Source organism: Panthera onca, chromosome B2 (genome assembly GCF_046562875.1).
Source record: "Panthera onca isolate mPanOnc1 chromosome B2, mPanOnc1 haplotype 2, whole genome shotgun sequence".
NCBI classification, from domain to species: domain Eukaryota; kingdom Metazoa; phylum Chordata; class Mammalia; order Carnivora; family Felidae; genus Panthera; species Panthera onca.
The window spans coordinates 98,413,954-98,438,501 of NC_138343.1; the positions used below are offsets into that span (position 1 = coordinate 98,413,954).

The following is a 24,548-nucleotide window of genomic DNA, read 5'->3' on the forward strand; positions in this document are numbered from 1 at the left end:
TGCAAACTGTAAATGGAATGCTTCCAGACTTTAATGCCACTCAGAGGCAGCCCTGAAAGATGATGATTAAGGGAAATCCTCCTTGTGGGCAGAGTTTTAGGCAGTGTACCTAGGTCCTCAGTTTGGAGGACAGTATTGAATGGCTTGGTCAAAGGCCTGGGAGGAGCAAGATTGAAAGATAAGAGAAAAAGAGTTCTGGGGAAGAGGCATGCGAATGGACCTATGAGAGGGGCATAGCAAACACACTCTATGGCAAGCCCTACCAAGTCACACCCTGTGTGATCCCATTCCCTAAGAGAAGATGGATTCTGTGACTTGCTTCTAAATCTAGCAAAGGTATTAGACATACCATTCCTGTGATTACATCGTACTATGTAAGATCCTATTTTAGCACACTGGAGAGACTTCCTGGTTGGCTCTGAATTAAGTTGCCATGATGTGAAAGGACTGCTGGCAAAGAACAGTGGGTGGCCTCCAGTCATGGAGAGAGCCCCTGGACAACAGCCAGGAAGAAAAGAAACAACCACAAAGAGATGAATTTTGCCAACAATTTAAACGAGCTCAGAAGCAGATTCTTCTTTAGTCGAGTCTCCAGATGAAAATGCCGTGCAGCCAACATCTTGACCACAGCTCTGTGAGACCCTCAGTGGAGAAACCAGCTAAGCTACGCCTGGACTCCTGAACATGGAAACTATGAGATAATATATGTTATGTGTTTTAAACTGCTAAATTTGTGGTAATTTTGTTATACCACATAGTAAAAAAATACAAGTGGACACAAAATATGTGGATTTTTGAGTCTCACAAAGCAGGCTGATTTTCCAGTAAACACTAGCCAGTCTTTATCCCTGGTCACCTCAATGCTTCCAAAATGGGCTCATAAATGGAGGAGGCATGGTGGTAGGGATGGAGGTGATGGAGGCCATTGCATAGGTTCAATGACGCATCTCCCTCTCAACAGGCTGATTTAGTTAATTCTATCACTAAGCATCTCACCTGTTACAGAGACTGAGGCTAAGCCCTCAAAATGGTATATCCATTCAGTGACAAACTGATTACATGGAATTCCTTCACCTTGGAGAATACAGCAGGTGACATGTGTCCTTGTATGGGTGTGCTTTTCCTACCCACAATGCCTTGGCTAGCACTACTATCTAAGGGTTTGGAGTGTGTCTCATTTATCATGAGATCCCATATAATATTGCCTTGGATCAAAAGACCCTCTTTTTAGTAAAGGAGGTATGATAGGAAGGATCCACTGCTTCTACCACATACCTCTTCATCCAGAAGCTACCGGTCTGACAGAATGTTGGAATGGCCTCTTAAAGGTACAATGAAAATGCCAGTTTGAGATTGTGTGGGATTGAGACACTACCATCCCTCTCAGTGATTGACATGAGGAATTTGTACCATCCTTCCTCATGACTTCAGGCTCTGCTGGACTGGAGGTCCTGGCTTTGATTGAGGGGAGAGAGATGCTTCTATCAGGAGACCCCTTTAGGTGGGTTTCACTAAACCTAAAACCGCTGCCTGGTCCTCTGTGGCTCCACATGCCCATAAGGAGTTACTGCACTGGCAGGTGAGGACAGGGTTGCTTTTACTGCTTGGAGCAGGAGATGTATGTCTTGAACTCAGGGGATTCTCTGAGACTCCTCTTGTAATTGTAGCAAGCCCGATCTGACAAAGACATGGTAAGAAGAGGCTTACAGCCCTCAGGGATGAAGACTGGTTACCCTACTGGGAAAACAACTGAGCTCAGCAGAAGTGCTGGCCAAGGGTAAGAGAAATCTAGAATGGGTGGTAGAGGAGGCAAGTGATGAATTATCAATTTCAGACCTCGGATTAATTGCAGTAGTGGATTCTATAGCTTGTCCCACTAATCATCTTTTGGTGAGTCCTTTTCTTTCAGAAATTGAGACCAACCACCATTGAGAAGAATCACTGAGGGGATGGTGTGAACTTAATGTGGGCGGGGGGGGGGGGGGGGAGTGGAAATGACTAGTGCAAATGAGTATATCTCATTGGAACGTAGCAGATGCTATTAGTGCCCATAACCACTTGACATGTAACTTTTCCATGAATGGTCAGTCTGACTTCTAACTTCTAGCACGTGTGGCTCTTTGCCTAAGGAATGTTTCCAGCTGCCATACCTAGTCTGCCTGAGCACAGGCAGATCACAAGTTCCAGGAAATTAATGTTCCGCCATAGCAGGCCTCAGCCAATAACTGATGGGAGGCAGTGAACAAATGCCCCAGCTCCTTTGCCCTTAAGAGGGAATTACTCTGAGACAAATATCTCAGTATTCCGCAGTGAATTCAGCCCACAGAGAAATTTGCTTGATAATATTCCTTTTATCAGCTTCCTTCTGTTCCCTGATGTTTCCTGGGATTACTTCCTATATGAACCACTTGCCCTCGAATTTTTGTCTCAGGATGTGCTTCCAGGTGAACCAACCTAAGACAAGGTTCAAATGAAGAGCAATATTACAGTATAATATAAATAATTGAAAACTAAATATTGGAAACCAGAATTCTACACATATTTTAAGAGTTGTTATCCTAAATAAAAACATAGTGCAGATATTTAACTCATATTCAGAAGAATTGGTTTCCACTATGAAAAAAACACAACTAAATATTCTTCCCAGTTGGAAGATCCAAGTCAATGTAAAATGCCAGAACTGACATGGCCATCTTTCTAGTTCTTAATAAAATAGGACCAAACTATGAAAGAAAATTAAAATACTAAATAATCAAACATTTATTTTTTTTTAATTTGGTAATTTCTCAATTTTAAATTTACAACATGATCTCTAACATCTCATTGTTATGTAATATAATCTCTAATATCACATTATGTTATAGGTTTATACTATAATTCAATAGAATTTTTACAAGTTCCCTCACCTTTTAAGCCGTTGAGAAACTCTCCAGGTGGGTTGTGCGGTTTACAGGGGGCCCATCTCCTGGGAAACCTACCACTTCTACTTAGGCGATGTCTTATACTCTCATAGTAGGTGCTCAGTAAATATTTGTGGAATGACATCAGTGGTTGGAAGGGAAAATTGTTTTAAAAAGTAATTTACTGAGAAATCCCTAAGTTTAGTTTTGTAGGAAAAGGAACTGGCCTGGGGTCCCCGCAGGAGGTAAGGTTCCATTCAATAGACACAAAACGCGACGGGGAGGGGGACTACGACCCCTACTTACTTGGGCACAGAGGAGTCCCCAGGAGCCCAAAGGACCCCACCTGCCGGACCGCAGCCGCCTCTGGTATTGCTGTGTCGGTGCAGCGGTTGCCTAGGGAACCCCTGGCGGGGCTTCGCGCAGTGCCTCTTGGGGGACCGGGTCTTGTAGGTGGGGCTGTAATTTATTGATTTTTTAAAATAATTTTACTTATTCACTTTTCACTTAACTTTGTATTTTTAATACATTCCTTTTGACAAATATAAAATGAATGATGATTAGAGAGGGCATGTACATTGCCCACTTGGGTTCACACATATCAAATGGAAGAGGCCTTATTTTAACCCAGAACTGCCGGTCTCAAAGTCGGTGCCACACCACACTGCACTAAACATTGCACGACAGTCCGTTTGTAGAATTTACAAAATCTCCAACTTTCGGTGATTTTTTTAAAAAGGTGATTTAAAAAAAATTCCTTGAACAACACAGCTTTCAGACAGCATGGATTTTGTTGACTCTCCTAAGAGTTAATACAGATAAAGAGACGCAAGGGGAAAAACACCGGCACACAGCGAAGGGCTAGCAGATATATTTCCAGGAAAATAAAGGCAGAGGTAGGCAGAAAAAAAGAGACCAACTTCGAATGGATCTATCTACAACTCAGAGAACCGATTCAAAAGAAGCAATCCAGTCGCAAACCCTACTCCTTTTCCAAAGAGGACTAGATGAAGCGCGAGCCCAGACTAACCTGTCCACTTTTTCTCCGCCCACTTTTTCTCCCGCCCGCACCAAACATGGCGCCCTTCGCTTCCTCCCTAAACAACGCGCAGGTTCTACGCGACCTCTCTATGATATATCCTCCAGCTCCGCCCCCGACGTGCCTGGGGCGGGACTTGCCCGGAGGTGGGGATCCGGGATCCGGAAACACCTGAGCTATTCCCGGTCTTGTTTGTTTAGTGCACAAGGGGCGTTTTTTCCGTCTGGATCTGATGTCCAGGGTGTGAGGTGTCTTCTCTCCCGGGCTCCTGGAGCAGTCTGGAGGTTGCCGCACTCTGGGCCGCGGCCTGGTGCCCTGTCGTGAGGGCCCCCATTTCTTCCGACCATGCCCGCGGCCGCTGCCCCCATCATAAGCTCCGTCCAGAAGCTGGTTCTGTACGAGACCAGAGCTGTGAGTTCCCTGCGCAGCGGGGCGCGGCGGGGCGCGGCGGGGCGCGCGAGAGAGGACGGCGACAGCATCTTCCTCCCTAAGTCCCTAATCCCAGCCTTGGGCATGTGTCTGAGGGGGCTTCGCCTTGTTATCGCACCCAGGGCACTGCTGCTTTTGCCTTTACATGTTTCCATTTAAAAGCCACAGTTGAAATACACTGGAAACAGGTGCTTGTGGGTGTATCTCAGAAACTGTTCATAAAGTTCTGAACGAGTATGGATTCTTTCCAACTTTCAGAGTCTGTTCTGTAGTTCGCTACTTACAGTACAGGCAAGGGTATGAAAAAATATTTTTGACCTTTGAATGAGTAATTTGTGTGTTTTCCGATTCCATGGCATACCAATTACTATACTGTTAATTACGTACGCTTTTATTGCTAAAATATTTGGTTCTCTTTATTTGAAAGGAAAGGAAAACTTGTTTTGCTTAAAGACTGGTTTGTTTGGGTAACATTATTTTGCTTTTTCACTTGACTTTTTTGCACTTTTTGTTTCATTACTTCAAATGGCCGTGTAAATAGTTACTATAGGATAAGATCAGTTTTTGTGTTTAGATTACTGGGTCCCTAAGATTTACAGAATAGTGTTTATAGGAGCACATTGTCATTTGTGTGGTTGGAAAATAAAGTACAACTTTTTGAATTGGGGTAACAGTAATGTTAGCGTCTGTGTTTAAAATTACACTTGTAGTAATAAGATTGCTTATGCTGGAAGCCTGCCTGTATGCTGTAGAGTGTTTCATAGGGCACATTCAATGGAACCTGGGTTGTCTTCCATTGATAAAGTAGGTACTTAACAGTTTCTCGATTATAACCTGGTTCTAATATCAGGTCTGCCTCAGGTCACAATTAATGGAGAAGTATTGTTGAACCTAAGTTAATTTTGTTGTCAACTTCATTTGATTAGATCCACGCCAGAAGAGGAAATTATCAAATATCTGTAGCTATCTTGAGTTGTTCTCTGAGGAGAGTCATACAGAAGTATCATTTTGACATTGAAACAAAACCTTCTGCTTTCTGTACAATGTGCTGGTAAATGTCCCTGGTTAGAAACATAAATACTACACTCAAAACACAGAAACTTCAGCCCATTAATCAGCTGAGCATTCATTAGGACTGTCTGAGATGTTAGTATTCTTTTCAAAGCATAACTCAGGGCTCTTCTGCTCACAAACCTTCAGTAGCTCCCATTCTGAGGAGAGTAAACACTTTATCCTTTAGTTTGGCATTGAAAACTATATGTGATTTGTCATCAGCCTGTATGATTTTATGTCTAATTTAATATCAATTCAACAAATATTTATTGAGGATTAACGCTGTGCCTTTATGTGCCTTATTCTGCGGTAAATCTGTATTGCTTTCAGTTCCTTATACCTACCTAGTGTCTTTTCTGCAGCTCTTTCCTAGTAAAGTCCCACCCCTTCTTGTCCTGTCATAACCTGTTGGTCCTCACAGCACACATGGTGGTACAGTGCCTTGTAAACAGTAGGCTTCCATTAGATACACTTGAGAGTGTCTAATGTAAAGAGATACGTATTCCAGAACTTGGTTGTGACCCCACTCAGTCATCTAAGCAATGCAAACTAACTCCAGCCAGCTTAGAGATAAAAAGCGAGTTTATCAGAAGGATGCTGGAGGAGCCACTGCTTGGAATCACTGGAAAAGGCTAACTCTTCAGCTTCTGGAAAGGCAGGAATAGGAGAGCAGTATTAGAGAACCCACTCAGGGTGTTGCTGAGGACATACCATAGGCATTAGGAGAAGGAACATGATTGACTCAGCTATGATTGGGAATCTGCCCCTTGGTGGGCAAATCATCGTGGCCAGGATGGGGTCTGGCAGTAATGACTTTTGTTTTCAGGAATGGTTGGGCCAAGGCAACCACCCTGAGAAATGTCTGCTGAATTTAATTTTTGAATCTCAGTTTCCTCATCAGTAAAGTATGTGATTCTTCTTTTTTATATTTGGATTTAAAGATTTAAGCAGAGGGGCACCTGGGTGGCTCAGTCGGTTAAGCAGCTGACTTCGGCTCAGGTCATGATCTCGTGGTCCGTGAGTTCGAGCCCCGCGTCAGGCTCTGTGCCGACAGCTCAGAGCCTGGAGCCTGTTTCAGATTCTGTCACTCCCTCTCTCTGACCCTCCCCCATTCATGCTCAGTCTCTCTCTGTCTCAAAAATAAATAAAACGTTAAAAAATTTTTTTTTAAAAAATAAAAAAAATAAAGATTTAAGCAGAAAGATTTATTTCAGTAATAAGTTCAAAGTTTAAGGGACATAAATAACTCAGAAAAAAAGCATAAAATTGTCGGTAAGTAAAGAGGTCCTAGGAAGTAAAAGGAAAAAAAACCCAACTGTAGCAGGTTGTGTTAATGAGAATAATAGAGCTAATGCTTATGGAACACTTCTATGCCAGCCACTGGTCACAAAGCACTCCACATATATTTTGTTATTTAATCCTAATAAAACCTCTAAGAAGTAAATCTTGTTACTACTACTATTACTACTATTGTTCAGTGAAGAAAAGAATGAGGCAGAGAAGATCAGTAGTGCTACTGAGAGTGTGGTCTGACAATTGGTGCCCAGCATAGATAGTTTGTAACTGGACTGGGACGGATTACATACAGAAACAGAGAGTCAGTGATTAGAAACTTTTATAGCTATTTGACAAAGTAATTGTATATCTGATGAATCAGTTAATTTAGAACATGGGTTTGTGGTTTGTGTGTCTTTGGGTTTGTGTTTTTTTGTTTGTTTGTTTTTTTAGCTTGTTACGGAAAATTTGAGCAAATACAAAATAAACAGAATAGTAAACTCCCACATATCCACACCACATATCCACACCCACATATCCATCACCAGCTCCTGAATTACCTTTATTAGCTATAACTTGTTCCACTCCCCACCTACCACTTACTGTTTTATAAGGTTCTTTTTTTTAATTTAAATAAGTTGGAATGCGCAAATCTAAACAATAGAATTTGTTATTATTTTTTTAATTTAAATTCAAGTTAGTTACATATATTATAGTATTGGTTTCAGGATTAGAATTTGGTGATTCATCACGTACATATAACACCCAGTGCCCATCCCAACAAGTGCCCTCCTTAATGCCCATTGCCTATTTGGCCCACCCCCCACCTACCTCCCCTCTAGTTTGTTCTCTGTATTTAAGAGTCTCTTATGTTTTGCCTTCCTTTTTGTTTTTATCTTATTTTATTTTTCCTTCCCTTCCCCTATCTATGTTCTTCTGTTTTGTTACTTAAATTCCACATACGAGTGAAATCATATGGTATCAGTTTTTTTCTGACTTATTTCACTTAGCATCATGTACTCTAGCTCCATCCATGTTGTTGCAAATGGCAAGATTTCATTCTTTTTGATCACCAAATAATATTCCATTGTATATGTGCATGCCTGTGTGTGTGTGTGTGTGTGTGTGTGTGTGTGTGTGTGTATACACCACATCTTTATCCATTCATCAGTTGTTGGACATCTGGGCTCTTTCCATAATTTGGCTATTGTTGATAGTACTGCTGTAAACATTGGGGTGCATGTGCCCCTTTGAATCAGCGTTTTTGTATCTTTTAGATAAATACCTAGTAGTACAAATGCTAGGTAGTAGGGTAGTTCTATTTTTAATTTTTTGAGGTACCTCCATATTTTTTTTTGAGAGTGGTTACACTGGTTTGCGTTCCCAGTCAAGAGTCAAAAGTGTTCCCCTTTCTCTGCATCCTTGCCAACATCTGTTGTTTCCAGAGTTGTTAATTTTAGCCATTTTCACAGGTGTGAAGTGATATCTCATTGTGGTTTTGATTTGTATTTCCTTGATAAGTGGTGTTGAGCATCTTTTCATGTGTCTGTTAGCCATCTGGATGTCTTCTTTGGAAAAGTGTCTATTCATGTCTTCTGCCCATTTCTTCACTGGATTATTTGTTTTTTTGGGTGTTGAGTTTGACAAGTTTTTTATAGATTTTGGATAGTTACCCTTTATCCAATAGTTCATTTGCATATATCTTCTTCCATTTCATTGGTTGCCTTTTAGTTTCGTTGATTGTTTCCTTTGCTGTGCGGAAGCTTGTTATCTTTTTAAAAACTTTTTTTAAATGTTTTATTTTTGAGAGAGAGAGACAAGAGTGTGAGTGGAGAAAGGGCAAAGTGAGGGAGACACAGAATCTGAAGCAGGCTCTAGGAGGTCAGCACAGAGCCTGATGTGGGGCTCGAACCCATGAACCGCGACATCATGACCTGAGCCAAAGTCGGGTATTTAACCAAATGAGACACCCAGGTACTCCCAGAAGCTTGTTATCTTTATGAGATCCCAAGAGTTCATTTTTGCTTTTGATTTCCTTGCCTCTGGAGACATGTCTAGTAAGAAGTTGCTGTGGCCGAGGTCAAAGAGGTTGCTGCCTGTTTTCTTCTCCTCTAGGATTTTGATGGTTCCCTGTCTTAGATTTAGGTCTTTAATCCATTTTGAGTTTATTTTTGTGTGTGGTGTAAGAAAGTGGTCCAGTTTCATTCTTCTGCATGTTGCTGTCCAAGTTTTCCCAGCACCATTTGCTGAAGAGACTGTCTTTTTTCCACTGGATATTCTTTCCTAAGATTAGTTGGCCGTACATTTGTGGGTCCACTTCTGGGTTCTCTGTTCTGTTTCATTGATCTGAGTGTCTGTTCTTGTCCCAGTACCATACTGTCTTGATGATTACAGCTTTGTAGTATAGCTTGAAGTCTGGGATTGTGATGCTTCCTGCTTTGGTTTTCTTTTTCAAGATCGCTTTGGCTATTCAGGGTCTTTTCTGTTTCCATACAAATTTTAGGATTATTTGCTTTAGCTCTGTGAAGAATGCTGGTGTTATTTTGATAAGGATTGCATTGAATGTGTAGATTCCTTTGGGTAGTATAGACATTTTAACAATATTTGTTCTTTCAGTACGTGAGCATGGAATGTTTTTCTATTTCTTTGTGTCTTCTTCAATTTCTTTCATAAGTGTTCTATAATGTTCAGCATATGGATCTTTTACCTCTTTGATTAGGTTTATTCCTAGGTATCTTATGGTTTTTCTTGTACAATTGTAAATGGGATCGATTCCTTGATTTGTCTTTCTGCTGCTTCATTATTGGTGTATAGAAATGCATCCAATTTCTATGTGTTGTTTTTATATCCTGCGACTTTGCTAAATTCATGTATCAGCTCTAGCAGTTTTTGGTGGAGTCTTTCAGGTTTTCTACGTAGAGTATCATGTCATCTGCAAAGAATGAAAAATGAAAAAGAGTGAAAGAATAAAAGTCAAACTTTTATTTTGTATTTTATTTCTTTTTGTTGTCTGATTGTTGAAGCTAGGACCTCCAGTAGTATGTTGAAAACAGTAGTTAGAGTGGACATCCCTGTTGTGTTCCTGACCTTTGGGGGGAAACTCTCAGTTTTTCATAATTGAGGATGGTATTACCTTTGAGTCATTCATATATGGTAAGCTGTAGAATTTATAGATCAATTTATAGACCAATATGGGGAGAACTGAATCTTAGTAATATTGAATCTTTTTCTGAAATTGGAAGTTATTTATTATTTTTAATTGAAATATTATCATAAAATTACTTATATAAAATGAAGATTTATTAATATTTGAATTATTAAGATATTTCATATTTGTATAATTCAAATATATAAAATGAAACTCCACACCCATGTCCTGCTACAAGAAGATTTTCTTCTTTTCATTTTTGCTTTATAGAGCACTTTGTTTTATAAAGAAATTTAATAAGCAAGCAAACAAACTAACAAGATTAAGCCAAAAACCTCTATTGTAATAGTAATAATAATGGAGAAAATAGGAGCAAAGAAAGAAAAACAGAGCATAGTAAACCTTGCTCTGGAAAAATAAAAATAAAGCTACCTTTAGGTGATGATATTCTGGAAGAACACTCAACCATGTGTACAGAGACCATTTTCTTTCAGTCAGTTTAGAACACATGGACTTTGCTTTACAGATTAAAATTAAAAAAAAAATTTTTTTAATGCTCTTATTTATTTTTGAGAGAGAGAGCGCGCGCGCGTGCGCGTGCGCGTGGGGGAGGGGCAGAGAAAGAGAGGGAGACACAGAAGCCGAAGCCTGCTCCAGGCTCTGAGCTGTCAGCACAGAGCCCGATGTGGGGCTCGAACTCACAAACTGTGAGATCATGACCTGAGCTGAAGTCGGACGCTTAACCGACTCAGCCACCCAGGTGCCCCTACAGATTAAATTTTTAAAATGTTTGTAATTGGGACTGTCTAAAATTATACATTGCAGGATCGTGTAATATTGAATCTTTTAATCCATGGTATATCTCTCCATTTATTAGGGGTTTATTTTCTCTTAGCAATATGTGATAGTTTTCAGTGTTGAAATTTTATGTCTTTAAAAAAAACCTATTCCTGAGTATCTTATAAGAGTTTTGATACTATTGCAAATGGAATTTTAAATTTGATTTAATAATTGCTTGTTACTAGCATACAGAAATTGAGTTGATTTTTGTACATTGACCTTATATTCTGAAACCTTGCTAAAGTCACCATGTGGAGAAGCTGGAGCTGGTGTGTTGAATTAAGAATAATGCAGACTGTGACCGGCTGAATTGAGGGGCACAGGCCACTCACATGGGGTTGGCAGATAGCTCCCTCAGCATCAAACTTTTACTTTGGGGAAGTGAAACCCACAGGGTCGATTGAAGGCACAGTTTCAGTACACCCACAGAAAGGAAGTAGGGCTACAACTCTTAGAAATGGCAGAGGTGGGAGTGTTGGGGGAGAGGAGGGAATGATCTGGGGGGAAAGCAGTCCTCTGTCCTAGGCACTGTGAGCAGGAGATAGAGAGCAGGGTAGCAAATACCTATGACTGAACAGGTGATAGGAGCAGAGGTCATTAACTTTTTGTGGGCTTAACTCTAAGTGGCTATTTTAAAAAGGTATCATAGGAAGAGCAAAGTGGGAAATTATGGTAGCAATCCTAAACTCAGGTCCTTATCTAAATGTTTAGACTTGGTGTGAACAGGGTTATCATACTGTCAAATACCTAGTCCTCAACACAAAATAGTCATTTTTCTCATCACACTCATTAGTTCTAGTAGCTTTTTTTTTGGGGGGGGGGGTCCATTTCCTTAGCGTTATGCATTAATAATCATATAATTTAGGAAGGGGAACTACTTCCTTCCCAATCTGGTTGCCTTTTATTTATTTATTTTTTTCTTGCCTTCTGGTGCTGACTAGGATCTCTAGTACGAAGTTGAATAGAAGTGGCAAGAACAGACATTTTTCTTGTTTTGTTCCTGATCTTATGGGGAAAGCAGTCTCAGTATTAAGTGTGATGTTAGCTATAGGTTTTCAGAGATGCCCTTTATCAGAATGAAAATGATTGTTTTCTTTTTTTAAAAAATGTTTATTTATTTTGAGAGAGAGAGAGTGAGAGAGCACGAGCAGGGGAGGGACAGAGAGAGAGAGAGAGAGAGAGAGAGAAAGAGAGAATCCCAAGCAGTCCCTGCACTGTCAGTGCAGATCCCGACACAGGGCTCAATTTTATGAACCTGTGAGATCGTGAACAGAACCAAAATCAAAAGTCAGATGCTTAACCAACTGAGACACCCATGCGCCCCAGAAAGATTCTTTTCTATTCCTAGTTTGCTGACAGTTTTTTAAAAAATCATAAATAGATATTGAATTTTGTTGCATGTTTTTTTCTGCATCTGCATATGACATTTACTTGTTTAGTATGGTGGATTACATTAATTCATTTACAGAGGTTAAAAGAACCATGAATTTTGGAGGTATACCACACTCCATCATGCTGTATTATTGCTTTCATATATTGCCAGATTCTATTTACAAATATTTTGCTAGGGATTTTTACCTTTATGTTCAGGATATTAGTCTATCATTCTTTAACATCTTTGTCTGATTTGGGCATTAGGGTAACTTGGTCTCATAAATGAATGAGAAGTGCTCCTTCTTTTATTTTCTGAAGGTGGTTGTATAAGATTAGTGTTATTTCTTTGCTTAAATGTTTGTTAGAATTTACTTCTGAAAGCATTTGGGCTTGGGGTTGTTTTGTGGGACAAATTTTGATAATCGATTTCTATAGTAAATAATAGGGCTATGCAGGTTTTCAGTAGGTCTTGAATCACACTTGATCAATTGTAGTTTTCAAGAAATTTGTCCATTTCATCTTAGTCGTTGAATTTATTGGCATTGAGTTGTTCATATTTTCTCATTAAACTTTTGATTTCTGGAGGATTTGTAGTAAAACTCTCACTTTTCTTTCCTGACATTGGTATTTTGTGTTCTTTCTCATTATTTATTGATCCATTTTGCTAGGCATTTATCAACTATAGTACACTTTTTAGAGAACCCACTTTTGATTTGGTTAATTTTCTCTATTGTTGTTTTTTATTTAATCAGTTTCTCTTCTTAGGCTTATTATTTTCTTCCTCTTAATGGATTTTGGATTAATCAGTTAACCTTTTTCTAGATTTATGAAGTAGGAATTTAGACCATTGACATATTTTTTCTTTTTTAATAGAAAGCACTTAAAACTGTAAATGTAAATAGAAAGAGTCAAAAGACTATGAAGAAAGTATTAGTAGCCTGAACAACAAATAATACTGCTTATTATTTTATGTCTGAAAAATAAAACACCCAACAAAAAAGGACAAGGACACAAATAGGTAATCTGACAAAAAAGAAGTATGAATATAAAAAGATACATAACTTGCTAATAACTAAGGCAATAAAATGAAAATAGATTGCCATTTTTCACCTATCCAAGTGGCAAAGATTGGAAAGATTGACCAAAGTCCTTGTTGGCAAGGTGTATGAGTCAGAATAAGTGCATTCTTTTTTTTTTTTTAATGTTTTATTTATTTTTGAGACAGAGACAGAGTGTGAGCAGGGGAGGCGCAGAGAGAGAGAGAGCAAGACACAGAATCTGAAGCAGGCTCCAGGCTCTGAGCTGTCAGCACAGAGCCCGATGCGGGGCTTGAACTCACAAACCGCGAGATCATGACCTGAGCCGAAGTCAGATGCTTAACTGACTGAGCCACCCAGATGCCCCAGTGCGTTCTTAATTTGGTTGGTGAGAGTGTATTAATTGGTTATGAAAGAATTAGGGGAACAAAAGAACAAAGGAGACAGTGGACAAGATGAGCTGCCTCTTGTCCTGAGCCTTCATTTAGAAGGATAATTGGGCAGGATTGCTCCTGAGGTGACATTCAGCCTGTCATTGTTACTTGTGTTTGGAGGTGGATTTTGAGGACTCTGGAGGGGAAAGGGGGGGTGGGTTGGTAGATAGCATGCTGGAGGTGCAGTTCTGGCCTTGTGAAGGGTTGGCTTCCTCCCAAACTTACCTGTTCTCTCTGGTGCCCAGTGCCTTCACGCTGCCCTTTGGCTCCTGTGATGATGCCATGGCCCTTGTCTGTCCTGTGACCCAGGCCTACAGGTAAACTGCGGTCAGATCCAGCCTTACTGCTCATATGGCCCAGTGCAATTGGAGTTGCCCACAGAAGATTTAGCAACCTGAAGTTATGCTGGATGAAACTGCAGTTTACATTAGATGATTTCCAATTTATAGCCCTTACTTAATATATAATGCGGTAGGGGTCTTACCATTGCAGTAAGTGATCAAAGAAATTAATACATAGTGGTTGAGTTTAAAATTGGTAGCTGAACAGAACTCTGGGGGATTTTTGTGTCTGCATGAGTAGGGGTGAGGATAATCTTTACTCTTGCTAGCTCAAAATTGTTAATATGTATGTATGTGTGTGTGTGAATTTATTTAATTCCTACCTTGTTCCAAAAGGACTTAAGGAAGCTTGTCCTTCCTTTCTACCCTGTCATACAAAATAGAATAATGTGAGTAAGAACCACATCATGAAGAATGCAGCTTAATTAGCCTTGATGGTAGCCTTGGTTTGTGTAATGAGGGAATGGGAGAGAACAGTGTAAGATGTGGTTGACCAAGGGATTGGAGCACGGAAGCAAATGATATAAAATGGGAGAGAGAAGCATAGTGATTACAGCAGATTTAGAAGGCGGGTTGAAGATGACCAAGTTTCCACTTCTTTCTATTGGGGATTTGAAGCTGCACCATCAGTAAAGCCCTGAAGCTGTAAAGAATGAACTTGGAGACATCCCTTTTTGACTATTAGAGGCTTATTTCTTTCGAGCTGCATTACTGATTGTGGGATTGCTGGAATAGGTGAAGAGGCAGGCCTGCAATACTGTTGGATTGTGAGAAGTAACTTCATGGTGATCTTTAAAAATACCTTTATTCTGAAAGTTCAAGTGAAGTTTAACATTAATTGAAGCTGTCAGGCAACCTAAAATTTCTTCTCTTTGAAGAAAGCTGATTTTCTTCTCTCAGAGGAAAAGTGAGTGATTAATTAGCCTGTCATTATAAAAGGAGATAATAATGTTAGTAGATACTGAATTTCCTGTTAAATGGATTACCTATTGTGTTCCATTTGCAGTTCATGTATATATTTTAGAAACACATTCATCTTCATACCAAGTCACCATGGTTACAGCCACATAATGAAATTTTCAGCTTTTTCTTGCACAGCGATGCTTAACTTTTGGAAGACTATCTGAATGGGCATTGAAATGTAGCTTTGTTGGAGTATCTTACTTCTCTACCCCGATTCCTGCTGACCCCACTCCCCCAACATGTCTACAAACACACAAACGTTTTCCCCAGCAGTGTTGAGTCCTGTGTGCCTGCGTGTACGTGTGTGTTCAGGCTGATGCAGTCCAGGCATCAGTCTAGCTGATGCAGGCCTGATGTATGGAAATCCTGTACACTTCAGTTACTGCCCTCTGTCCTTCCCCGTTGTTTTGGGCATTTCATTTACCTCGTTTTTCACCGTTTGAACTTCAGGCTGCCAATATTTTCCTTCTAAGGACTCATGGTGAATTTAACCCCAACTTTCCCAGATAGGTAAACCTCTCAGTGCATTCATACACAGTAGGGAGGGAAGGAGGTGGGTGTTCTTATGGGTTTCATCTTCTTAAAACTGTGGCTCACATCTGGACTAATTGCTCCCAAGGCCTGCAGCACTGCTGCTCTCCTGGGATCTCCCCTTACATCATCCTGTAGCCTCTCTTGTGATGATTTCCTTATTTTCCCAGATCCAGCGTCTTCCTCTTTAGTGATTTACGCCCTCGTTTTAGTGGTGCACCTCTGCTATTTGCTTCGTGAGAAAGGGTTCACAGACAGTAACTTTTTTGAGCGCGTGCATTCTGAGATGTCCATATTCCATTCTCACATTTGATTGACAGATTTAATGTCAAAATAAAGATTGAAATGAATTTTCCCTTAGAATTTCGAAGACGACATGTTTCTGTCTTCTCTTGTTGCTCTTGAGAATTTCTGATGTTAACTCTGTTCTTGAACTTTGGTTTGAAGCCTGTTTTTTTTTTTTTTTTTTTCCTCTTTGGAAGCTTGAGCTGTGTTTTACTTCAATTTTCTGAAATTTTACATTCCTACCTCCAGAGATAAGACATGCCACAAATTTCCACACCTTTTGGAGGTTCTGTAGTATAAATTGGATTGTTTCTTGACTTCCCCAACGCCAGTTTAGGATTCAGCTTTCTTGGGCATGCTTTTCAGGTTCAAATGATTTGTCGTTGTTGCTATCTCCACTCTTCCCTTTGCCCTTGGGCTTATGTGTAAGGAAATGAACATAAAAAACTTTACTACAGTTTTAGTAAGGTGTTTGGGAAGAACAGAGGTGTTCACTCTTCCATCTTTACCCAGAAGACCATTCGTCTGCTCTTCAAACAACTCCGTTGTGGATTTTGCCCCCACCACTGTATCACTGAGACTGCACACAGAATGGTCACTCACAAGATCCTGTTGTCAGAGCCCCTGGGCACCTCTGTGCCCTCATCTTACTTGACCTCTCAGCAGCATTTGATGTGGATGTGACTGCCCCCTCATTTTCTAACTGATCTCCTTTGCTTTGATGACTCCATGCTGTCCTGGGGTTTCCCAAAACACTGACCCTTTTTTTTTTTGTCTTCTAAACTGATTCCTTATTTATATCTGGCCTTTAAAAATAATTTTATTTAGAGTGCTTCAGGCTAGTTTTTTTGTGCTCTGTTTCTATCTTCATTCTTCCTACGAGGCTTAATCCAGTCACGTGACTTTAAATGCCATGTATGTGCTGCTGACACACACTGAGATCTCTCCTCTGAGCTCCAGACTCAGAAGTTCCCGTTTGATCTCTTTGGGCATGTTGTAAACAGAACTCTTGGTTTCCCCTCAAACCTGCTTCCCTGCAGCTGTCCCCACATCAGTAAGTGGCACCACCATGCCCAGACAAAAGTAATTGGATTGATTATTCTCCTTAAAAAATTGGTGTAAACTAACCCTTTATCCAGTAGTCATTGGCTAAGTGAAATAAGTCAGTCAGAGAAAGACATATGTTTTCACTCATATGTGGATCTTGAGAAACTTAACAGAAGACCATAGGGGAATGGAAGGGGGAAAAAACAGTTACAAACACAGAGGGAGAGAGGCAAACCACAGGAGACTCAAATACAGAGAACAAACAGGGTTGATGGGAGGGTGGGGGAGAGGAGAAAACGGGTGATGGGCATTGAGGAGGGCACTTACTGGGATGAGCACTGGGTGTTGAATGTAAGTGATGAACCACAGGAATCTACCCCCAAGACCAAGAGCACACTTTACACATTGTATGTTAGCCAATTTGACAGTAAATTATATTTAAAAAAAAAAAAAAAATGTGTGGAAGTGGACAGGCAACTGCCCACCAGAGGGCAGTACAGGCAAGTGGTTCTGTCCACAGCAGGCCAACCAAGAGCTGTTGTTTCCTCTCCCACCTAACTGGCTCCACATGAGGTCGCTTTTCTCTGCACAAAATATTTTTAGGCTTATTAGACCACTTTAGAAGAGAGAATGTGGATAGTTATACTCCTTCCTGTTTCTTTTTCCCCTTTCAGGTCTGTTTGTAAATTCTGGGATTTTAGCTATTGGGTCCTCTGCTTCATGGAGTTTTTGGAAGAGCCTGGGTATGAGAAGTACAGATTTGCCCTCCCATGTTTGTACTCTATCAGCCAACAAGGCATAACACCTCCTAGCACTCAGGAATTACAACTGTCTTTTTATGACAAACTGCCAAATCATTGTCCTACTGCAGTTACTCTATAAATGTCCTAGGATCTATTAAAATTCTAGGAATTTCACCCAAGGATTTTACCTCTCTTAAAGCTGTGATGTGCTTCTTTACTGAGAGAATGACTTACCCAAAGAAGACGGGTTCGCATAAACCTTGTAGAAAGTTACCCAGAAAATTACATGATTCATCTGGGGTAGGGGGTGGTTTTTCACCTAGCATTTATTCAATGCCTGTGGAACCAGATTGTGCTACCAGACTAGAAACAAGAACCACAGAGGTCAGGGAGTTAGCCCAAGTCTCCTGAGGTGCTTATAATTAGGTGAAGGGGCAGACATGTCCAAAGCAAATTTAGATAAGGCCTTCAACAGTAAGTGCTATAGATACAAAGGAAAGTGCTTTGGGAGGAGGCAGGTGGTGAGAAAGGATTGTTTCAGGTGGAGATCATAGGTATCACTCATCCTGTCATGGCTCAGTACATGGAGTCCTTTTGTGAGGTCCTTCAAGCCCAAATTCAGCATCAGGTCACCAGCCTCTGGATCGCTTGCTCTGACCCTCCCCAGATGGCTGAAGTGCCCTTCCTATGTTGCCATCATCCAGTTCACCCTTCTCTTACGGCACGCTGTCCACTGTTGTTAATTTGCGTGCTACTCTCCTGAGGACAAAGACCGATTACTAATAGACTTGTGCATTCTCCCATTCTGGCTCCATTCTGGTCCTGCATGTGATTTTCTTTTTCTAGAGTACTCTCTTTTTTCCGTCTGTTTCTACATGCAATCTCTTTCTAAATGCAGTGGCATAGACTCACTGACATCTTAAAAAGTAAAGGAGAGGAAAAGAACTAACTGTTACTGAGTGCCTTGTGTTGAATACTGTTTACTATGTTAGGTATTTTATGAGCACTTTCTCACTCAACCTTGTTCCTCTAATGCACCAAGCTCTTCCCCTTTCAGGTCTTTGCACTTGGTATTTCCTCTCATGGGGACTTTCTCAAGTGCTCAAGAAGGTATCTTCCTTTTCTGTTAACAAACATGTAGAGTTTACAAACCATCCTTCTGAAGTTAATTTTTCAGATTGGTTATCCACCCCTCCTCTCAGAGGTGGGTAGGGTCTCAGAGACAGGAATTAGCTGAGGCTAGGCTGAGAACCTGCCATCTCCTCCCTCTCATTGTCTCTGCCCTTCTGGCTGCTCCCCCAGTACATCAAGTCCTGGTCACTGGCTGTCTCAAGTCAGTTTACTAATATTTACCAAAATTGCTCTATTTCTACTTCATTATAAGTGGTAGTGTCATTCAGACTGTACCTCTCCTCGGAGCTAAGGGATTCCATTTTTTGGCTAGCTTTCCTCTTAAGATTGGGCAACCAATCATCTTTAAAAAAATTTTTTTTTAACATTTATTCATTTTTGAGAGACAGAGACCGAGCATGAGTGGGGGAGGGGCAGAGAGAGAGAGGGAGACACAAAATCGGAAGCAGGCTCTAGGCTCTGAGCTGTCTGCACAGAGCCCCACGCGGGGCTTGAACTCATGGATGGCGAGATCATGACCTGAGCTGAAGTCAGACGTTCAACCAACTGAGCCATCCAGGCACCCCTAACCAATCATCTTTTAACTGAATTCGTGTTTAATAATTACAGGTACCATGCTCCCCCCTTCCTCCTGTCTGGCAGCAGCAGGGATGGTGCAGGGGCTGGGGCAGGAGCCCCCAGAACTAGTCCTATTTTAACGTACAGTTTTGTTCTATATAACCTGGAAGTCTAGATCCAACCTTATAAATGGATTTATATTTAATAACAAAAACTACACCTATTTTTGCCAATCTAGTGTTAAAACAGTATAACCAAGTGCTCATCTTCTGATACACACTAAAGTCTTACTTTAAAAAATCTTACCCATCCTTTAAGGCTTAATTCAAGTCCTGACCCCTCTGACATTTTCTGCACTTGTAATAAGTACCCTGCATTAATCTTCCCTGCTCTGAACTCCCATGGTCTTCATACTTCAGTTTGGCCATTAATCTAGAGGATCTTATTTGTTATTTAGTCGTTTTGTGTATCTGTTTCTTTTTTTATTTTTTATTTTTTTTTTAACGTTTATTTATTTTTGAGACAGAGAGAGAGAGAGAGCATGAATGGGGGAGGGTCAGAGAGAGGGAGACACAGAATCCGAAACAGGCTCCAGGCTCTGAGCTGTCAGCACAGAGCCCGACGCAGGGCTTGAACTCACGGACTGCGAGATCATGACCTGAGCCGAAGTCGGACGCTTAACCGACTGAGCCACCCAGGCACCCCTGTGTATCTGTTTCCTAACTGACCAATGAAATGGTAAGATGTCAGTTGATCATAGCAGTATTCCCTTGATTTTTGCTATGTTGACAAAGGCACCACTTTTAAAGGATATTTTTAGAGCAAGATTTTTTTTTTTTATAAATTTTTTTTTAAACGTTTATTTTATTTTTGAGACAGAGAGAGACAGAGCATGAATGGGGGAGGGTCAGAGAGAGGGAGACACAGAATCCGAAACAGGCTCCGGGCTCTGAGCTGTCAGCACAGGGGCCCGATGCGGGGCTCGAACTCACGGACCGCGAGATCGTGACCTGAGCCGAAGTCGGCGCTCAACCGACTGAGCCACCCAGGCGCCCCATAGCAAGATTTTTTTTAATATAAAATTTATTGTCAAATTGGTTTCCATACAACACCCAGTGCTCATCCCAAAAGGTGCCCTCCTCAATACCCATCACCCACCCCCCCATCAACCCTCAGTTTGTTCTCAGTATTTAAGAGTCTCTTATGGTTTGCCTCCTTCCCTCTCTGTAACTTTTTTTCCCCCTTCCCTCCCCCATGGTCTTCTGTTAAGTTTCTCAGGATCCACATAAGAGTGAAAACATATGGTATCTGTCTTTCTCTGTATGGCTTATTTCACTTAGCATCACACTCTCCAGTTCCATCCACGTTGCTACAAAAGGCCATATTTCATTCTTTCTCATTGCCACGTAGTACTCCATTGTGTATATAAACCACAATTTCTTTATCCATTCATCAATGTTCATTATCCATCAATGTTCATTGATGGACATTTAGGCTCTTTCCATAATTTGGCTGTTGTTGAAAGTGCTGCTATAAACATTGGGGTACAAGTGCCCCTATGCATCAGTACTCCTGTATCCCTTGGGTAAATTCCTAGCAGTGTAGAGCAAGATATTTTTAAATGACATATTTTTCCTAACGCATTTTACTTTCTTAAATTCAACTTAAAAATTACTCACCTTGTTTAAGTTTTCTTAAAAGCATTTTTCATTAGGGGTGCCTGGGTGGCCCAGCTAGTTGAGCGTCCAGCTTCGACTCAGGTCATAATCTCAAGGTTTGTGAGTTCGAGCCCTGCGTCAGGCCCTGTGCTGACAGCTCAGTGCCTGGAGCCTGCTTCAGGTCTGTGTCTCCTCCTCTCTCCCCTTCCCGACTTGTGCTCTGTGTCTGTCTGTCTCTCTCTCTCAAAAATAAATAATAATAATAAAATTTAAAAAAGTATTTTTATCTTTAAGATTATTTTTTTACATTATCAATTAATTTTATTCTGAATGTTTATTTAAGAAGACTAAAGTGTTTAGGTATAATGCACCAAAGAAGTATTTCAGAAAAAAAAGAATATTTATTATTTCCTCCTGTAGCCTCAAAAGGCCATTTAGGAAACTACACTCTTTTAAATCTTTTATAGGACTTTGGGATTTTTATAGTTGCTATATTAAAGTTATTTTCGGTGTTGTACAGAAAATTTGTAAAGATTTATTTGATAAAATTTCAATATTTTCATAGCTATAATTGTCTAAACATTACTAATTGTGTGTTGAGCTTTCTAATTCTTACTATAGAGCTGCTTCTTCCTGGCAAAGTTTAAACATCAGTCTCTAAATCAGTTAGGTTAATCTCTATATAATATGATTAAATTAATCTGACCTGGTTACCACATACATTTAAGATACCAGACTAATGTTTATCATGACATCACTAAGAATATTTCAATTTTAAAATTGAACTTTTAGAATCTGCCAGTTATATTTAACAGAAATATTTCTTTTCTAAAGTAACGTGACGTTATTACAGTATTTAATTTCAAAAACCAAAGTAGTTATAAAATGTGTATAAGGCAAAGCACATTCAAAAACTAATGACATTTCTTTGTCATTTATAGAGATACTTTCTAGTTGGGAGCAATCATGCAGAAACAAAATATCGTGTTTTGAAGATTGATAGAACAGAACCGAAAGATTTGGTCATAATTGATGATAGGGTAAGTATCTTGCAAACCTGAATACAAACAGAAACTTTTGTACCTGTTGTTTAAAGGATATGAAAGAGCCTCACAGCTCTTAGTGATGTATATATATTTTTTTCCTTTTTAAATCAGGCATCTGAAAATTACAATTATTTCTTATGGTTGGCTGGAATTTAAATCTCTAATCTGGTTTCTAGAAATTATTGGTGTTAAAAAGTATGCCGGAATTGCGCTTTGATACATTTTGATTTGTTTCACCAAGCAAACTCTTTGGATAAGATAATGAGTATATTTTCTTTTAGAAGTGACATTTTAAGGATTTAATGTAACTCTTAATATTGCATCTACCGAAGAGATTATTTATTACTATGCTTTGATATGAAGCTACTTCATATTAAGTCTGGGCTGCAGACTTTTATTCTATTAAAAATCACCTCTAGGTGATGTTCTGATGCATGAGAGAAATGTTAAGCTGTTCTTTTCCAGATGTTATATTATCTAGAGCAGGAATACAGACTTCATTCAGGTGGCACAAAAACGTGAGACTGTTAGTCAAAAGTGAAATACAGTGTGGTGATATTGAACAGTTCATTGTAACTCTTTCAAATGAAAGAACCTAACTCCCTTTGTATTGAAGTTCTGTCTGTGAACATTTTGAATCCATGTAGATTGCCGGCTTCTCAAATATGTTGGTAGCTACAGTTTGGAACCCATTTTCAGTAAGTTCTTTGTAAATCTATTTTCTGTGTTATAATAATTTTAGATAGATTGTATATTGTGATTTCCTGCATTCGTGGATAAGGTTGTTCTTCACTCTCCTATTCTGGGAGTTTTTATTAATATACTGTATCGATTCTTGGTTTTACTTGGAGATAGAAGCGGTTGATCAGAGATTCCTTTGAGAATCTAAGAAAAGCTATGGGCCTTATAAAAATAAAAGTATATTTGTGCAATTAAACCTTTGCACACAGTCTTAAGGCGTTCATAGATTTCTTGAAATTTGTCTTGTGGAGCCTTTAAGTGTATGGTTTAGAAGATAAAGTTTTGACACGTTTTTGGTAAAGCAGCATGTGATCCAATAACTACCTGTAATTGCTAATATTAAAGAATTTGTTGGCTTTTAAAAATTATAGCTTAGTTGTGCACTATTATATGCTTCTCTATGAAATAGCTAGTGATTCTTATAGGCAATACATCATCTTAAGAATAAGTACAATCTTACAGATTGAATTTGTTTATTTTTAGCATGTATATACTCAGCAAGAAGTGAGAGAACTTCTTGGCCGCTTGGATCTAGGAAATAGAACAAAGATGGGACAGAAAGGATCCTCTGGGTTATTTCGAGCTGTTTCAGCTTTTGGTGTTGTAGGTAAGAAATATATCTCCTTCTTACTACTTTTTTTTTTTTCCTCTACGTAGACTACTAAAAGATAGTTTTATGTAGTTATGTAATTATAACCCATAATCTGTGGCTTTGGTTGTTTCAATTTCATTATCTATCAATCAGATATCAAATAGCCTACAGTATCTGCTAAGTGCTGTTCAATTTCATATAGGATAAGCATAAATATAGAAATGGTTTGGGCCTTTAAGAAGTCTGTTGTCGGGCATGTTGAGGAATGAAAAAGTAAAAAAAAAAAAAAAAGAAAAAGAAAAAGAAAAAAATTAGCTTGGGTTATAAACATCTGCCCTGCCATTCATCAGCTGGAAAAACAGATACTGGTAAAACTGGTTTAAATTAACAGGGATTTCTGGGGCACCTCGGTGGCTCAGTCGGTTGAGTGACTGACTTCGGCTCAGGTCATGATCTCATGGTTCATGAGTTCAAGCCCCGCGTCAGGCTTGCTGTCAGCACAGAGCCTGCATCCTTCCCCCAAATTCAGTCATAACCCCTTTACTTCATTTATTCACAAACAAATGTAGATATACTTTTGGCTTTTATGGATTCTGCTGTCTAGCTTTGGGACAGTAGTGAGATGCCCCACAGTTCTGATGTGTACATCATCCCTTATTGCAATGAGTCAGTACACCTGGCTTTGCCGTACTATGGATTTGTCTCTGGGAGTCTTAGGCTGACTACACTAGGATGAGGGACAAAATCTAATACGTGCAAGACAAGTCCACTATTGTGGTTAAGAGCCAAGCTGTGTAGTGAAAAGTTACATGGGGGTGGAGATTATGTAAGAGATAGATGACTTGGACCAGGAATGGCCAGGAAAGATTTCCTGGGGAAAATGAGACTCCAGCTGGACCTTGAAGGAGGAACGAGATTTGGATGGATGTGGGGAAGAGGGGGAAAGAACCCCAGTAGGGACGATGGCAGGGGCACAGGCTTGAAGATATCCCTGGGTCCTGGAATGTTGGCACGTAGTTGGGTGAGGCCAGACTGCATGGGACTTTGGAAGCCAGGCAGAGGACAATTGTATGGGATTGCTTCTCTGATGGCAGTGCCTTATTTTGAGTCTGCATTTTTTTTTTAAACATTTAACAACTTTCTGTTTGTGCTCTTTAAACCAGCTGGACTGTATGCAATGTTAACTGAGTGATTAGTATCTATAGATGTTAACAAAATTAATATGGACTTAACTGTGCTGTGTAGTTTCAAATGCTTATGTTTTTCTGACTAGCACTTTCTATTTTGGGACACTATTTGTTGAAACTTTGATTATATTCTGCCATATTTGAAGTTTTTCTGCATGTGCTCTCATAGCTCTTCATATATAATCCCTTCAGGTCC

At 39.8% G+C, this 24,548-nt stretch overlaps 2 protein-coding genes across 7 annotated transcripts in view; one reads left to right on the forward strand and one right to left on the reverse strand.

Moving 5' to 3' along the window:
- The window catches only part of AK9 (adenylate kinase 9), a 133,149-nt gene extending 129,587 nt beyond the window's left edge, over positions 1-3,562 (reverse strand). For both annotated transcript variants that reach the window (XM_078447206.2, XM_081795772.1), the window contains exon 1: positions 3,207-3,562. The gene's annotated coding sequence lies outside the window, so the exon portion shown is untranslated. The remainder of the gene's footprint in view (positions 1-3,206) is intronic.
- Positions 3,563-4,054: 492 nt separating this feature from the next.
- Positions 4,055-24,548, forward strand: part of FIG4 (FIG4 phosphoinositide 5-phosphatase) — a 131,496-nt gene continuing 111,002 nt past the window's right edge. For 2 of the 5 annotated variants that reach the window (XM_078447201.2, XM_078447205.2), the window contains exons 1-4: positions 4,056-4,350; positions 21,728-21,826; positions 22,480-22,530; positions 23,057-23,180. In XM_078447201.2, coding sequence (XP_078303327.2) covers positions 4,285-4,350; positions 21,728-21,826; positions 22,480-22,530; positions 23,057-23,180 — 340 coding nt within the window. In that variant the 5' untranslated portion in view covers positions 4,056-4,284. Of the gene's footprint in view, positions 4,351-19,848; positions 19,867-21,727; positions 21,827-22,479; positions 22,531-23,056; positions 23,181-24,548 lie in introns of those variants that run through there. The other 3 variants (XM_078447204.2, XM_078447203.2, XM_078447202.2) reach the window with 3 other exon arrangements.